The sequence below is a fragment of the Haliotis rubra genome, unplaced genomic scaffold, assembly GCF_003918875.1.
Source record: "Haliotis rubra isolate DU_JTF1 unplaced genomic scaffold, ASM391887v1 Scf1339, whole genome shotgun sequence".
In the NCBI taxonomy this organism is placed as follows: domain Eukaryota; kingdom Metazoa; phylum Mollusca; class Gastropoda; order Lepetellida; family Haliotidae; genus Haliotis; species Haliotis rubra.
In genome coordinates this window covers 127,331-145,624 of record NW_025765269.1, presented here as the reverse complement: position 1 = coordinate 145,624, position 18,294 = coordinate 127,331, and the positions used below count along the sequence as shown (strand labels likewise).

The 18,294-nt window shown below is 39.4% G+C and overlaps 2 protein-coding genes across 2 annotated transcripts in view; both read left to right on the top strand.

Moving 5' to 3' along the window:
* LOC124267788 (phospholipase A and acyltransferase 1-like) overlaps positions 1-1,655 on the top strand; it is a 43,269-nt gene extending 41,614 nt beyond the window's left edge. Inside the window, exon 4 of the mRNA XM_046702767.1 lies at positions 1,351-1,655. Coding sequence (XP_046558723.1) covers positions 1,351-1,467 — 117 coding nt within the window. The 3' untranslated portion in view covers positions 1,468-1,655. The remainder of the gene's footprint in view (positions 1-1,350) is intronic.
* A 2,506-nt stretch (positions 1,656-4,161) lies between these two features.
* LOC124267787 (phospholipase A and acyltransferase 2-like) lies at positions 4,162-17,255 on the top strand. The gene is made up of 7 exons (XM_046702766.1): positions 4,162-4,201; positions 5,841-6,009; positions 6,755-6,835; positions 15,070-15,129; positions 15,469-15,646; positions 16,487-16,616; positions 17,154-17,255. The coding sequence occupies exons 2-7, from the start codon at positions 5,898-5,900 to the stop codon at positions 17,199-17,201; spliced, it is 609 nt and encodes a 202-aa protein (XP_046558722.1). The 5' UTR covers positions 4,162-4,201; positions 5,841-5,897; the 3' UTR covers positions 17,202-17,255.
* The last annotated feature ends 1,039 nt before the right edge of the window (positions 17,256-18,294 follow it).

The window sequence follows — 18,294 nt, the reverse complement described above, 5'->3', positions numbered from 1 at the left end:
TCAATTTTGGTCAATTTAGATTTCAGCATATTAATCTGCAGGTTATGCTTGTCAGCAAGATACCTCAAGAACCATTCACTGGTCAATTTAGATTTCAGCATATTAATCTGCAGGTTATGCTTGTCAGCAAGATACCTCAAGAACCATTCACTGGTTCATATTTTACACCACGATTTATCTAGGGAAGACGCAGGGTCCAGTCGATTTTGGTGACCTTCACTTAATGTTCAAGGTCACAGCGACACTTTGAAGATTTCAGCATGTTAACCTGAATTGTCAGCAAGATATTTCAAGAACGATTCACTGGATTTTCTTCAGACTTTCAAGACTTCCCTTAAATGGTTTTCAATAAGCAATTTTTTTAGTACTATTTTTGCATACATTTCATACACTATGACATTCATGTCAAGGTCAAAGTCAGTCTTGAAAATATGTGTTTGAACACCTAAAGAGCAAGATATCAAGAGAGGTTGACTGGTCATGTTTTTGTTGACATTTAACTTAAACTTTCATTACTTTATAAGTTTGATTTGATAATTTGCGGCGGGGGATTATGTCACCTTAGTGACATTGCTTGTTTTATTTCATGTTCAACTGCAATAGTTCTTTCCCAGCAGTCGCTTTCCAAATTTTCAACATGGACCAACAATCAGCCCACTCGTTTACACCAGTCATCTGACAAAGGTGCACCCCTTCACAATAATAGACCCAACCAGTTGTTACACGGTCACGCAACTCGTTTGTATTCACTTGATCAGGTCAATCTGAACAAGCTTTAGCTAGTTTTAATTCATTTTGTGATAAACTGGTAATTTTACTGTCCTTCGTTGACAGGGTTTTATATATTATATGTATGTATTATTAATTTAGACCTAGTTTTAGTCACGATATGGCTGAAATATTGCCTATGTGACTTTAAATTTTAATTCACTCACTCACTCTAAAGTCAATGTTGAGGTGTAGATCCTACACATCTTACCCAGGACGTACAAGTTCTCCATTAAGAGGGATGTGGGGTAGCCTAGTGGACGCCACATTCGCTTATCAGGCCGTATCCCCGGGATTGATTCCTCACATGGGTAAAATGTGTGAGGCCCATTTCTGGTGTCCATTGCTGTGATATTGCTGGAATATTGCTAAAAGCGGCGTAAAATTCATTCACTCATCATTTGAAGAATGAATTAAGCAATTACTCGTAAGACAACGTAACACATTACTAGCATGTTTAGAAATATTTGATATTGTTTCTTCTTGCAAAACCGTAGGATTAAAGTATTTTGGTCCGAAGTTTTGGCTACTCATTGTTGCTGTAGAAAGCAAATCACACATCACTATTTTCGTTTCGTTTAGGCTGATGGTCTGTTCACTGCACTAGCGGTTGGAGGGGCCGCTGTGGTGGTGGCGGGATTGGCTGTCTGGTTTGGAAGGGATGGAAAGAAAGAAAGAGAAAAGCAGTCAGAATATTGATGTGATAAATTTCCACCATAACACAGTTGCGAGTGAAACAGAATACATCGATCATGGATTGATCTGACGAATGCACCATATCTGACAACAGAGAGGTTTTCTGGATTCCATAACGTTCCTCACCAACTCGTACCATTCCGTGACAAGCCTAATATTCATGCCTGAGTCATGCTCCTGTTCATTCAGCCTTTCGAAGGATTCCATATCAGCAATTCCGTGACTTGGAACTACCCAAATAGCATTCGGACGTTGGCCCAACGCTGGCAATGCTGACAAAACTATTGCCAACGTTGGGCCAACGTTAGACTAACAACTAGTCTCTGAAATGATCATATTTTACTGAAAAAATTTCATAGTAAAAAAAAAATATATATATAATGAAAAGGAGCCCTGAGACTTTCTTCATTTTCAGAAGTTGAGGAAATCTATACTTGCCACATTTTCTACACTTGTGTGGGCTTTCTTGGATATATGTGCTTCAGGGTCTGTACGACAGACTAGGCCAACGTCTGAATGCTATCTGGGTTCTGTCATCACCATGTTCCAAAAAAGTATACCTGTGACAATGTGCTATTGATGATTCAGACACAGATCATACTGTTGTTGAAACAATTTTACTTAGATGTAAAAGTTCTGTTTGATGTTAAAGGATTAATACAAGGATACTCTGTTTTTGTTATTTCATTTGTCACTGTTTGTTTGTTGTTTAACGCTGCACTCAGGATGTGATGTGGACACATGTCATCGTATCCCAATTGCGTAGACTGATGCTCATGATGTTGATCACTGGATTATCTGGTATCTGTCACTACCAGAACAACTCGTGAAGATCAAGAATTGGTATTCAGAAAACAAAGTTTGTCATAAGAGGCGACAAACATCATCGTTTGGTTATGGTACATGTCTTTTCATGATATTGGTCACTGGGTTGTCTGATCCAGACTCAATGTTTTTGACAGACCGATTGAATCGAGCTGTTTATATTATGCAGTGTTAAACAGCAAAGAAACAGACACTACCACAACAAATAAAAATCACTATATAATATTATTAACCGTTATTCATGTTAAATAACAGTTGGTTGTTTGGTTGATGTTGTTTAACGGGCCACTCAGCAATGTTCCAGCTATATGCAGCTGTATGTAAATCATCGAGTCTGGACCAGACAATCGAGAGATAAACAATATGAGCATCGATCTTCGTCATTGGGACACGATGACATGTGCCAACCAAGTCAACAAACCTGACCACCTTATCCCGTTAGTCGCCTCTTTCACTGGCGACTTTTCACGTCGGTCACAGGACTGTGGGGTTGCCTTGTGCGCCGAAGACCCGGATTCGATTTCCCACATGGGTTTCAGTGTGTGAAGCCCATTTCAGGTGTACCTTGCTGTGATATTGCTTAAAGCGGCGTAAAATTAAACTCACTCACTCACTCATCATGCTCAGTCTTCATGTCAATGTTGTGTGTATGGCACAATAAACTAATTACTACCAAAAATGTGGGTGTAAATAGAGATTAGAAAACGAGTGGATGTTGAATATGGAAAATATTCCAATGAGATATTGTTAACAGCGTGTCGCTTTTGCTTGTGAATAAATCAAAACCTTTAATAATATCTCGTTGGAATATTTTCATATTCAACATCCACGAGTTTTGTGATCTATTTATTGTAGCATATTAGCGACAATTATTAGGTAGACCAATTATTAGATCAATATTAGATCATTATTAGATCAATATGCTACATTTATAACACTCAGGACGGAAAAACAGCGTGATCCGTTATGACAAATCTAGCTGACGATGGATGTGAACAAAGCGAAAGGGAGATAACTCTCTCACGACTACTTTTTGATGGAAATAAACAAGTAAAAATATTCAATTGAAAAAGAAACACACTATAAATCCCCAGAACAACTCTAATGCTTCGTTTGGTTAATAGTTTTGGTAAAACTGTTCGCATGGAGTTATAAGTTAAAATATTGAGGTGGCAACAGAAGGTTCGGCATTATTGGATAGCTTTGAACTGGTTACACAACACCTGCCTCAAATAACGAAAATTATCTCAAAACGATGTTCAAAACACGTGTGTAATAAAGTATTATAATTTTGTGTAGGATATCGCTTATGACGCCGAATGAATATTGTGGCTACCACGTAATTCTCAGGTGTGGACACGGTGTGTCTATTTTTAGCCTTAGTTGGGCAATACCACGGGGATTCCCCATCTTGTCGCACCGCTAACGCTGACTGGCTTACAACAGTTGTGTTGGGGCCGTGGGAAAGATAACACTGACTGACTGAGTTTGGTTTTACGCCGCTTTTAGCAATATTCCAGCAACATCACGGCGGGGGACACCAGAAATGGGCTTCACACATTGTGCCCATGTGGGGATTCGAACCCGGGTCTTCGGCGTGACGAGCCAACGCTTTAACCATTAGGCTACCCCACCGCCCCCGGGAAAGATAACAAAGATCGGCACATCTCAGGGAGACAGGTAACATTATTAACACCACAACTGCTGCAAATTGGTTGTGAGTGACTTTAATATTGATTTGAGAATTCTCACTGTGTAATAAGAGGTGTTTGTTATTTAGCACCGCACTCAGCAATATTCCAGCTATATGGCGACGGTCTGTCAATTATCAGGACCAGACAATCCGGTTATCAACAGCATGAGCATCGATCTACGCAATTGGGAAACGATGACATGTGTGTTAATGTGGAATGTAAGTTTGATTGCAACGATTCGGTTCGGTTCATCGAAAATCGAATCTGACACTTTAGTTTCTATTTTCGATAACAATTATCACTATTTCGATTTGATTCGATATTTGAATACGTATCAAAATTATTATTTACACAGTCAGAACGTATTTTTTATTCTAACTCAAACAGATTCGAGCGCTGTAATAAGGCGAAACGTGATCAGTTGACGCCGGGTTAATTGTTTTTTAGAATTGTTAATAGACATCGCCAAGTTGACGATGGATTTCACGCTAAACAAGCAGACTCACTCGAACTCTGAGAGTCAAAAGAAATCGAATGTTTTTACTTGTATGGAGAATTGAATCGAAAATGATCGAATCGATGGTCCAATATCGAAAATCGAATCGAGGGCTGGGTGAATCGATGCAGCCCTAAATGTAAGCCTTCAAAAACAGGGGTCTCAGGCTGATTGGATCAATCCACAAGTTTTGATAATGGTATCCCGCCGTGATATTGATGGAATATATCAAAGCGGCGTAAAATTAAACTCACTCGCTTAATCACAAATACAGAAGAATGTATGATACAGTTCAAACATTGTTTGTTTAACAGAATATTCGAACACAGTTCAGCTGTTTTCAATACGGGCTACACACACTATTGTGACAATAGACCAATGCAAACACAATGTCTTTCACTTTCAGTTTAGACTTGATAAGACATGCTCGAATGACAACATGTACAAAATAGATTCACGTCATAAATATTCCGGTTTTTAATAATATGCAAGCATGCTAGTTCACAGGTTCACGTACATTGAGTAATATATCCGGGAATTCATACAATAGGAAATCACTGCTTCGATCACTGTTACTTACAAGTGTCAAGACACCGTGAGAAACTCGACCCTTCTTATCAAAAGGTTCATAACTTTATTCTCAGTCGTGGTGTATTTATACAGATAAATGGTCCCGACACACATGTATCTAATACATCCTTTTATATGTATTCATGCATACGTTGTGGTCATTATTGTTAATAGAAATAAGCTGTTCAGTGAATCGTAGTGAAGTAATACCTATAGTATATGTCCCTCAGTAAACGTTACCCGTGAAGGTCCGGGTTAGAATGTGACTTCAGTAACCCATCCTTGTTACTGGGCGACTAACGGGATCGGGTGGTCAGGCTCGCTGACTTGGTTGACATATGTCCAGACTATTATTTACAGACCTCCGCCATATAGCTGGAATATAACTGAGTGCGGCGTAAAACTAAACTCACTCACTCACTCAGTAAATGTGATGCATGGTGTGCCTAACGTGATGATGACTGGTTCTCCTACATAGAAATGTATTTTCATTTACCTTCACTTGAACATCAGTGTTTGGAAATGGAACCAGACTGTATGGGTGTAAGGCAAAGGAAATATGTTGAAACTGACAAAGTCAAGCTGGGTATTTATGTGATATTAGCAATATTTATAATGAAATCAGTTGCGTTTTCGCCTGTTTTTTGTGATTTGACCTTGTAATGTCTCCATTTATCGTAATGGGCACATTCATCTTCTAGTGATTGGTTGTGGGGCTCCTCGATTATGACGTTGTGTTTGCATGCTAGTGTGAGAATAATAATATTCTGCATTTTTTCTTGGCGTTTCAGAAAAATAAATAACTGGAGACACAGTTCACTAATAGGTATAGATAAAGAGTAATACAAATGGCGTCCCTTGAACTACAGAGGCACAACCAGACAGTACTTGACAACTTGGAGCTAGGTGACCGGTTGCAGTTTAAGCGAGGAGTGTACAGTCACTGGGCTGTGTATGTTGGTAAGTGTAGTGTGACAGACTATTGATGTAAACTCTTCTGTTATTCTGCTTGTTTCATGTTGAATGCTGTGTCAGCAATATTCGAGTTATATTTCAGTGGTCTGTAAATAACTACGGCTTGCTCAGACAATCCACGAGCATCGATCCATGGACTTGCTTGTATTCAAAATAAGAATATAGATTTACATTACACCATGCTTGACGTTTTGAGATCTGCACAATGAAGATGCTAATCTAGTATTTCGCCATTGAATGGATATCATAATACATATGTCCTACCTGTGAAGATCCGGGTAAGAACTGATCTTCAGCAACCCATGCTTGCCTTAAGAGGCGACTAACGGGATCGGGTGGTCATGCCTGCTGACTTGGTTAATACATCCTCATAATGCCAATCACTGGATGGTCTGGTCCCGACTCGATTGTTTACAGAATGTCGTCATAAAGTAGGAAATATGCCGTTGAACAACAGAGAAACAATAGCTCCACGATTTGTGAGTTTCAGAACCATATGTGTCCAGGTGTAAATATCCAATCTCTGGGACACAATAAACGTTTAAACATGTAGATCCTATATTTACTTGCAGATACCTTTACTAAAAGATGAATTCATGAACACCAGTACTTTAACGACAAATCATATCAAGAAATGAATAAAGATGCTGTATATCGAGCATTCGTATATTTCTGACAAAATTGCATTCCGTTATAAATAATATATACATATTACTCGTGTGTTATTTAGGTAACTCGGAAGTCGTGCACTTGTCTGGAGCCGATGGTGCAGGTGGAAGTGACCTGAAGCACCCATGCACAATATCTGGGAGTTAAGTCTGATAATTGCATCGTCCGCAAAGATAATTGTTGGTTAGTCGCTGGAGATAGCACTACAAATACAACTCAAAGGACACAAAGGTAAAGTTAAGTCTGTTTGTTTTTCAATTCAGCACTCATTGTTTGTTCCAGTTGTAGGACGGTGTCACGCCTAGATAATTGATTCTTGACCAGAGAAACCAATTATTGTTACTGTCGGAAGTGAAAGTTACTCCCAACAACGACCCTAAGAGAACGCTTCATTTTGAAATCCTGGACAATGGTTCATATCCAGTTGTTGATGCCTTTTCATCTTCTCCATTGATACCAATTGAATTCCAAATGATCATCTTGTTGTTCTGTTGTTTCCAGACCATATGACTGACTGAGTTTGGTTTAACGCTGCTTTGTAGCAATATTCCAACAATTTCACGGCGGGAGACACCAGAAATGGGGTTTACTCATTGTACCTATGTGGGGATTCGAACCCGGGTCTTCGGCGTGACGAGCCAACGCTTTAACCACTAGACTACCCCACCGCCCCTCCAGACCATATGAACATTATAGGATAGTGAAAAGAGCATAATCCACAGTTGGAGAAGTTAGGTATAAGGTACTCTTTAAGAACCGCGAAGGTGCCGGTATGGCACAGAAGAAAGTGATCAGGTTTGCAGTTATCAATCAGTTCCTTTGCCGAAGTCATTTCCCTTGCACCAAGCACAGTAGTTTGACAAGCAGGTCAAAAGTTTTATTACGTTTAGATTACATTAGACTACGATTATTTGTCTCATTTGCAGGACATACAAGTTCTTTATTAAGGCTAGGAGCCATACATCATGCTTGGCCTCGTATCACGTACACTAGTTTTCAGAACAGCTAGCATTTTCAATAATATGCATGTTTCATTTTGCCAAAGACATGATTTAATAAGTTTGTTTTGTTTCCAAGAATCTTTTAAATGGAAGTATTGTAGAAAACAAATCACATGTTTTCATTTAGTTTTAGGCTCATCATCTGATTACTAGACATCTGATAGCCATGGTGTAAGATGGGTTTCTCTGGGTTGTCAGACAGCTTCGATTACGCCATAATTTACCACAAATACGTAAGGACCCACTACTCGTTTGACCGTATTTGACCATGTTCTCTAGGTATCTCAATATGGACATTGATACATTTGGCCTGCAATTGTCAGAGGAAGGAGCCGAACTTTGAGTTCAGCATGTATTGTTTCTCATTGTGATGACATCATATATCGTGCAGGTTTATAGATTATGGAAATCTGTGAACTATGGGATGCTGGAAGTGACATTGTCGCGTTGTCGCATTGTCACGCTTTGGTAAATTTTGCCTCATTTCGCTTGTTTTTGAGAGGGTATGACGCGATAACGCGACAATGCGACAACACGACATTGTCCCTTCTCGGATTCCATAGTGAACAGTATATTCGGCAGAAACTGTTTGTCTGTGTAAGTCTTCGTAAACATATTTATACATACCATTTAGCTACAGCTGCAGTTAGTTTAGGGATCATCGATGTCATTCTCTTAGATTATAAATGTAGGAGGTAAACATGTACAAATCGCATAAAATCAGTATTTTAAATATTTAAGTAAATCTTGTTTTAAACGTGTTCTCCTTTCAACATATCACGGTTATTATTTTGTGTGCCATGTATAGATGTAATAAATGTGTATACATCTTGTATGTGTTGATTGTGTCAATGTACTCTCGAACCAGCCCATGTGATTCGGACCCAATCTTCGGCGTGACGAGAGCTACCCCACCGCCCCACCAGCTTGAGAGGAATTAAGTATATCCTAATCTGAATATCTTCTCTTTCACACGCTGGAAAGACATAGGAGCGTGTACGTAAACGAGGTGACAACGACTCAAAGTGCCAGGAAATGTAATTAATGTAAAAGACTGATTCATGGCTTTGGTAGAATATTAGGGGACATATATTTTGTATTCCAGAACACATTTCGCGAAATACCCCAATCACATGGAAATTTCGAATGTGAAGTTTACATCATATAGGACTTTTCAGTGAGGCACCCGTTAACCCCTATGCCCACAACAGTAGAATTGTGCAACAACAGAATTAATCCGTAACTGTTAACCTCTGTTGCCCTGCAACCTCACACAGAATGATTACATCGCCCCTGTGTACGTCATGCACTCGTTATCAGTTATCTCTCTGTGACAGTGTTACAGAGAACTGTTGTATGTTACCACTAACAAAGACTAGATGCAACTTAGCATAGGATTCGTCAGTTTCTTTTAATTTCATACTGTACTCTTGTTATGACACCATGGGGATTCTTGGGTATATGCCCCAAAACATATTTACCTTAAAAGGCAAATATGTCATGGTGGCTTGTTGATTGTGCGTAATCTTTAACCGGGGGCGTAGGACGCAACACTTAAAACGTTCAATAGTTCGGTCCATCACAGTGGTTTCTCGGAAATTTTATATTGTGATGACCTAACACTACGAACAGAGATAACTCAATAGTCACGAGCTGCAGTTGATATGTGGGTGTAATAGGAACTCAAAGGCGAGAAAGGTAAGTGATGGTATATTTCGTGATTTGGCTTGGAAGTATTAAAGAGTACATTGTCACAACTAGAAGGTAGGTATTAAATAATTCAGCATACACCTTGATGACAAATCAGCATAATTGGGTTACACAAAGTGGAATATGTCACATCGCAGAGAGGGACTTAACAAATACTTCTGGATGGCTATCTATGAGGCAAAAACAGAATTAGACAGACAAAACTCACTGGAAATGTGTTGTCAAGATCTGCACTGGCAGATGTACCACTGCTGGAGACTACCTGAAGACTGACTGACTGACTGAGTTTGGTTTTACGCCGCTTTTAGCAATATTCCAGCAACATCACGGCAGGGGACACCAGAAATGGGCTTTTGGGGATTCGAACCCGGGTCTTCGGCGTGACGAGCCAACGCTTTAACCATTAGGCTACCCCACCGCCCCACTATCTGAAGATCCTCACGCCGAAAACCCGGGTTCGAATCCCAACATGGGTACAATGTATGAAGCCCATTTCTGGTGTCCCTCCCCGTGATGTTGCTGGAATATTGCTAAAAGCGGCGTAAAACCAAATTCAGTCAGTTCAGTCACTATCTGAAGAATCAGACTGAGCACAGCCATCCTGCAGTAAACACGGGCAAAGTCAAGTTTCCGAGTACAGTGAGAAAACGAGCAAGAGACGAGACCATGCAGATGCATATCATTTATGACGAGGAGTTAGAGGAAGAAAATAAAGATCAGATTCCTGTGTTTCCGTCCGTCTCAGGCATTTATAGTTCCCTGTACAGACATCGGCGTAAGACACGACCTGTACTTCCCCACTCACGTTTTGAAGTAGGACTGAAAAGAAGATGGACAGAGACAACAGATGGCCGCCCTTTTCTTCTTCACAAGCTGCTCGCCTTCTTCAGCCTAGAACAGTTACAAGCCCTGCAATGTTCTGAGATTATCTACATTGATGGGACATTACCTGCCTGGCCAGAGATGTGGAATCAAGTCTACATCATCCGTGTCTGAGTTGGTTCTGTGTCTTATCCCCTTGTTCATGTTATGTTGCCTGATCGACAAGCTACAAAGTGCACAAGAATGTTTAATCTCCTCAAGGGAAAGGTGTTGGAGAACTTGAACCGTCCCCCTGGCCCCAACAAGAAGAGAGACTGACTTTGAGGTAGCTGCCATCCGAGCCGTCGAGAGAGAATTTCCTGATTCCATCAAGGGCTGCGATGTTTTTCCAGTGATGATGAACTATAGAATACTCATGTGCTATTTATGACTTCATTAATGTGATTAAAATATGTTTTCAATGACGATTTACTTATCAGTTTTATACAGATAATAATTGTTTTAAAGTCTCATTGACATCATCGCTAAATCATTAAAATGATTATCTTATGATATTTTATCATTCTGCATAGTTTATTATTCCATTATCTATCTTCGGTAACAGGTAATTACTTAGCTGTGCATTCAGCTGAAAAGTGTGTTGTTTTAAGCTGTCTAACACTGGCTGTCTAACAAATGGGAGGACACCCTTGAATACTTCTTTGTCCAGCCCGTGCTGCTCATCGTGATCATTATTTGGTTCTGCCTGTCCTCTAGTCTGTGAAATAAGAAAAATATTAAAGGACTGGTGGTATTAGCAATGGTCGACTGGTCTACACACTCCACACTCCTCAATCTGAAATAGAAAAGATGAGTTCCATTGTAATGAAATTCACATAAACACACCATATGAATATATTTACGTACTGTTGTAAATGATCAGGTTTGAATCTAACATTTTAAGAGACTGGGTGTAGATGCAATAAACGTTTATTTATTAAACGTGTGCAGTCTTTAACCTCGACGTATAAGTCAAATACCAACTCGCCCCTCGGTTAATCAGTTAAATGAATCTGATCGCCATCGTTATCAGCCTTGCGCCGAGGTGCTATTTGCTATCGCTTAAATATCTGTGTGTATTTCCGACAACAAAACACGTAGTAACACCATCATAACGACTGACTAAACAACACTACGACATCATGACGACTGACATATCTTCAATATGACGTCATGACGACTGACATTACAACACCATGACGTCATGGTGACCAACATAACAAGACCATAACGTCCTGATGACCGACATAACAACACTATGACGTCACGACGACCGACATAACCACACTATGGCGTCATGATGACCAACATAACAACACTATGACATCGTAATGACGACATAACAACACTATGACGTCATGATGACTCACATAACAACACTATGACATCGTAATGACGACATAACAACACTATGACGTCATGATGACCGACATAATAACACTATGACATCATGATAACCAACATAACAACACTATGACATCATGACGACCGACATAACAACACTATGACGTCATGATGACCAGCACAACAACACTATGACATCATGACGACCGACATAACAACACTATGACATCATAATGACGACATAACAACACCATGACGTTATGATGACCGACATAATAACACTATGACATCATGGTGACCAACATAACAACACTATGACATCATGACGCCCGACATAACAACACTATGATGTCATGATGATCAACATAACAACACTATGACATCATGACGCCCGACATAACAACACTATGACGTCATCCTGACCGACACAACAACACTATGACATCTTGATGACAGACATAACAACCCTGCAACGTCATGGCGACTGACTTAACAACACTACGACACTTTATTGCTCTCAAATCTTACAGAGGGTCAAACAATTGCCCCTGTGCATGTCTTGCATTTGCTATCAGTTTACTTGCTCTAAAATGTTACAGAATATATTTTTAAATCTGTTGCCTGTAACCACCACTGTTGCCTGTAACGACCACGAGCAGCATGGTCTGGGATGTCCGTTAACATCTTGACATTACTTATAATAGTGTTGTTAACAGACGGTTGAGATTTTTGGTTGTATGTCCAACACATGTTTTTGATTCAGGCGCCTTCACGTCTCGGCTGTTTGTTTGGTTGTGTGCAGCCTTAAACGCGGACGTAGAACAAAGCGCTCAAGAACAATCACAGGATTGTCCGCTTCAGGGTGTGTGTAGTGAAATTGCAGTGATGTTGCTGTAATCAGACGTTCAACAAGATACTTAAAATAGGTCGGGTCATCATTCGGTTTATATGGACTTGTTGCAACCTGTGTCACAATAAGAAAAGCTGGTTAGGATTCCTGGGAAATTCGCGTCTTGGAATGCTAAATATCAAACCCACCCTCGGGTGTTTCGTTGTACGTAACAAACTAAGGGAATGACAGCGGGAAACAAAAATATACTACTATTACAGTACGATGCGACATTACAACTCTTTTACAGCACGATGCAACATTACAACACAATTACAGAACGATGCCACATTACAACACTATTACAGCACGATGCAACATTACAACACTGTTACCGCACGATTCAACATTACATCACTATTACAGTACGATGAAATATTACAACAGTATTATTGCACGATGCAACATTACAACAGTATTATTGCACGATGCAACATTACAACACTGTTACAGCACGATGCAATATTACAACACTATTACAGCACGATGCAACATTGCAACACTATTACAGTACGATGCTACATTACGACAGTATCACAGCACGATGCAACATTTAGCTCTGCAGTGAATTGCAGTAAGGTGATACCTCAGGGGCATATGTCCCTTGGGAAATGTGATGCACTGCATGTTTACGATTTTGAAGCTTATATTCATGTCCCTAGAATATATCTGTAAAACATTTTTCCAACGTTCCAATTTCCTCCCAAGAAAACGTGTTATCAGTCTCTATGAGCCTAATGATGATGACTAGTTGACACACATAGAAATGTATTTTCAGTCACCTACACTTAAACACAGGTATTTGGAAATGACATTTCCGTTCGAGATCGTACGACATAGGAAATGCGTTGATGGCCGCAGTCTTACTCAGCAATATAATCAAATCAGTTGCAGTTTCGCTTTTTTTGTTACTTGACACTGTAATGTTCCCAAAGTGATCTTAATGGACAAATTCATTTTCTTGTCGTTGGTTGTGGGACTCCTCGATTGTTTCTTTAAATTTGCATGCTAGTGTGAGAAGAATATTATTCTGCATTTTCCTTTGGGGTTTCAGAAAAATATATGTTTGGAGACACAGTTCACTAACTGCATAGTTAAAGAGTAAAGAAAAATGACGACCCTACAACAACTACAACAACACAACCAGACAGTACTTGACAACTTGGAACCAGGTGACATGTTGCAGTTTAAGCGAGGAGTGTTCAGTCACTGGGCTGTGTACGTCGGTAAGTGTAGTGCAACAAAATGTTAATGCAAAATCTTGTGTTTATTTCTTGTTGAATGTTGAATGCTGTGTCAGCAATATTCGAGGTATATGACAGCGGTCTGTAAGTAACTACGGCTGGCTCAGATAATCCAGTGATTGAAATCATGAGCATTCATCCATGGAATTGTTAGTGTTCAAAATAAGTATAGGGATTCACAACAAAACATGACTGGCGTTTTGAGATCTGCAAATTGAAAATGCGAATCTATAGTACTGTCGGAAAAGAGAAAACCCTGTATTTTCTCATTTATCTCTACAATTTATGTAGTTGATATGTGAAAGTTTGAAATATCTGTGAACTAAGTTCGGCCTAACTACAGTCTCTGTGGTAGAGATGTAGGAAACGGAGAAAAGGACTTTACTGAGGGGAAATTAGTGCAGAAATGAGCAATGCAGTTTTTCAAAGTTCAAAGTTTCAAAGTTCAAAAAGACTTATTTGGAACAGACCATGGCTTTATGCAAATTAGTGTGCGGCGATATTGTATTACAAAAGACACTTTTTAAATTGCCAATTTGAAATTAGGCGTAGATTCATTATAAACGATAGCTGACGTAAAGAAATAATAACTTTTATTGTGAAACTATCAAGGATGTAGCTACCATGGAGTCTCACTGTCACTATAAAAAGAAACAGATAGGAGGGCTGGTCTCAAAAGCAAAACCTGGAGTCGGGCTGGGAGATAGAGATATCAGTTAAGATAAGATAATCCTTTAGGGCAATTATACTGGGGAGGTACATGGCACGTCATAACAATTTACAAAAAATATCCATCCATGTCGATCTTCGGGTGGACATGCCACCAATGTACTACGATGCGTTTAGATGGTTTTCGGGTATCATACGCTTTTACATATTTCAACATAAACTTCATGAAAGAAGGAAACGTAAGATGTTTATCAATAGATGAGGCACAGTCAACACACATGAAAAAGCACAAGATATCTTTGAGATGACCCCTTATGCATGTCCGACGTCATACCAACCTGAGCGACCTAATTGCCATCTATAGTCTGATCTATTGTTTACAGCGGCTATTCGTATTTTATCTAAGTTTTGCCCGATTTTACGAGTAAACGTGCTTTTCTGGATATCGTATTACACATCCCACTGAACGCCCAGTTAGGCCGAAGTGGGTTATTTCGACATATGGTATTTGCAATTGTGTAAATTTTAGGGATACAGAGTAACAGCCTAAAAACAGTTTTTTTCTATTTCCAACAGTACATTTACTTTTCCGTCATTGAATGGATATCACGATGCATGTATCCTACCTGTGCAGATCCGAGTTATCATTGATCATCAGCAACCCATGCTTGTCTTAAGAGGCGACCAACGGAATCGGGCTATAATCCGTGCTGTCTTGGTTAGTACATCATCATAATGCCAATCACTGTCTGGATGCTGATTTCCAGACTCGATTGTTAACCGAAAGTCGTCATAATGTAGGAAATATGCCGTCGAGTAACAGAGAAACAATGTCCACGATTTGCGAGTCTCAAACTCATGTGTCAAGGTGTAAACATTCAATCTCCGAAGTGCTTAAATATTTAAACAAGTAGATATCACTTTAACCTGTAGATACCTTTAACAGTATATCATATCATGAAGTTAATAAAGAGGTTGTTTATCGGTAATTCCGTTATTTCTGACAATATTGGTCTGGTAATAATTACTATTAAGATATTTGTCATGTCCTGTTTAGGTGACAAGGAAGTCGTGCACTTGTCTGGAGTCGATGGTCCAACGCAAAGTGGTCTGTTTAGCTCAGTCAGTATAAGTGGAGCACAGTTTGACAATGGAATTATTCGCAAAGATGCGTTTTGGGACGTTGTTGGATTGAGCGAAGTGTGCCAAAACAACTCAAAGGACGAGAAATTAAAGTAAGTTTTGTTTGTTGTTAGCAGAGAATAACTAGGAGTATCCAACCATCGAGCCATCCATAACCTCATTGAACCTGTGACGTTAGGAGGACGTGACCGTCACACAAAGACGTGACCTCTTGACGTCACCGTTTGTTACGTCATCGACTATCGGCCCAACGTAATATATTGTTCATAGGACAATGAAAGCGAAACATTCATGTATCAAAAGGTCTCTTGCGTGTCTGCAACGCATCGAATATGTACGGTAACAAAGTATAAAATAGAACAGAAATAAAACACATTCAGCATGTTGAATAACAGAAAGTATAAGGGGGCGTGGCCTCTTGACACCATAGGCTGACTTCGTGCAAGCAATGAGTAGGAGTTGTATATGTCATTTTCATAGTTTCAGAATATTATTCACATATGTAACTATTTTGTTGTCTGTATATATCTGTGACGGTTATACATTTCGTATAAATAAAACTTATGTTTGAAATTAAGCGATTAATTTTCAGGAAAGAAGGAGACATGATAATTGTTGCAGACAAGTAGGAGACCTTTTCATACAAGAATGTTACGATTTCATTGTTCTAGGGCCAATATATTACGATGGATCGGATCAATACACGGTGACGAGCTCACTGGTTCAGTGAGGGCACGGATGGTTCGACGGCCGGATACTCTTCATTCATTCTCTACTGTTTTTCAATGTAGAACTCATTTCATTTCCCGCTGTAAGAAGGTGTGACATGTGTATAATTGATTCTTGACCAGATAAACCGGATTTTCAAATCCTGGAGAATGGTTTATATAAAGTTGTTCAAATTGATCATATTGTTGTTTTGTTGTTTCCAGATACTTTGAACCATCTGAGATAGTACAAAGAGCATTATCCAAAATTGGAAAAGTTGGGTATAACATCCTCTTTAACAACTGCGAACACTTTGCTACATGGTGCCGGTATGGCAAAGAAGAAAGTGATCAGGTTTGTATTTATCCAACTGTTTCATTTCATTTCTCTTCCACTAAATGGACATGGCGATCAGCTCAACCAAACAAAATACATTTTGATTTGGAAAGTATTGATGTAAAGGGATGTTGAGGTATGAAATTTACATATAAACGAATAACAGTCTGCACTTCTGATACCCAGGTCGAGAAGGTATTGTAACAATGTATTCTGTTCGCGTATCGTTTTTTGCAATGATGACGTATCTGCAAATATCTTTTTCAAGATGAACAAGTTTTTCATTAGGTCCTGGTTTGGATACACCTTGTGTACCCCAGTTCTGGTATTCTCAGGCGTAATATTGCTGGAAAACTGCTGAAAACGCAATCCACTCACTCTTCTCAAAGAAGAGATGCCACACGACTACCCTCGGAGTCGTACCATTACCTTTCAGAACAGCGAGCACGTTCAGAAACATTTGATGTAGGATTATAATAGAAGTGTCTGGGATTTCGGAAGCACATTACAAATGTAGAAAACAAATCAAGTATCAATAGTTTTCCTTTTCTTTAGGTTCAGGGTCTGTTTGATGCAGTGGCTGAGGTAGGAGAGCCGCTGTGACAGGGGCAGGGGTAGCATTGGCTGCCTTGTTTGGAAGTGGCGGAAAGGAGGAAAGAGAAAAACATACCCAAAACTTAAGTTCTTATCATAAAATGGTTACGAGTGAAACCGAATATGTTGGTCAAGGAAACTGTGGACTGGTCGACGATTTGACGAGGTCTCATGACTCCATGGCAGAACCATTTTAAACCAAAGAAGCTATTTACAAAATTCATTGAAATGAAAACATACACCTTGTTCACTAATGTGGGAAATATAACCATAGCGCTTGCTGGATTATTAGATTATTGCACACACAATCATATGACCGTTGTAGTAGTTACTGATGCCAAAGTTATTACTTGAAGTACTGTGGCGCCATTGTCTGTAGATAACATTGATCACTGTATTATTACAATGCTTAGAACAATCAAGACGATATGAAAATTACATAATATATTCTTAAATTTTGCGGACCTTCAGGACATATGGGTATTATTTATTGTTTTTTACGAAAAGTCTTATTGTTTTTCAGTATACATTCCATTGCATTACTGTGGACAGGCACTTTCCCTGTGACGTCACATGTCATGATGTGATTTCAACTGATGTTTATTTCTTCAATATTAAACTTCTTGAATGAGTGATCGAGTTGGGTTTTATGCCACAATATTCAAGCAATGTCACGACGGTGGACACCAGAAATGGGATTCACGCATTCCACCCATTTTGGGAATCGAGACCGGGCTTTCGGACCGGACAAGCTAACGTTTTAACTACTAACCACTCCACCGCCACCTATTTGCCACACAGTTTTACGGCACATCGGGTAAACGCCAAGTAAACTATATTTTGTTTTCGCCTCGTTTCTGTAAATTTGTTCCACAGTAGCCTATACACACAGGACAAGAGCGTTTTCTCCACCATGGAACTCCAGTAATGCTGTAGATGGCAATGACATAACAATGTGGTGGCCATGTCATTAGAAAGGAATATTTACCATCTTTTTATTATAACCATCCAAATGAAATATAAATGACCATAGTCCCGACCAACAAAGCGTTCGTATCTTTGCGACCTGTCGTGGCTCTATAGTTCATCATAGGCTTATGAG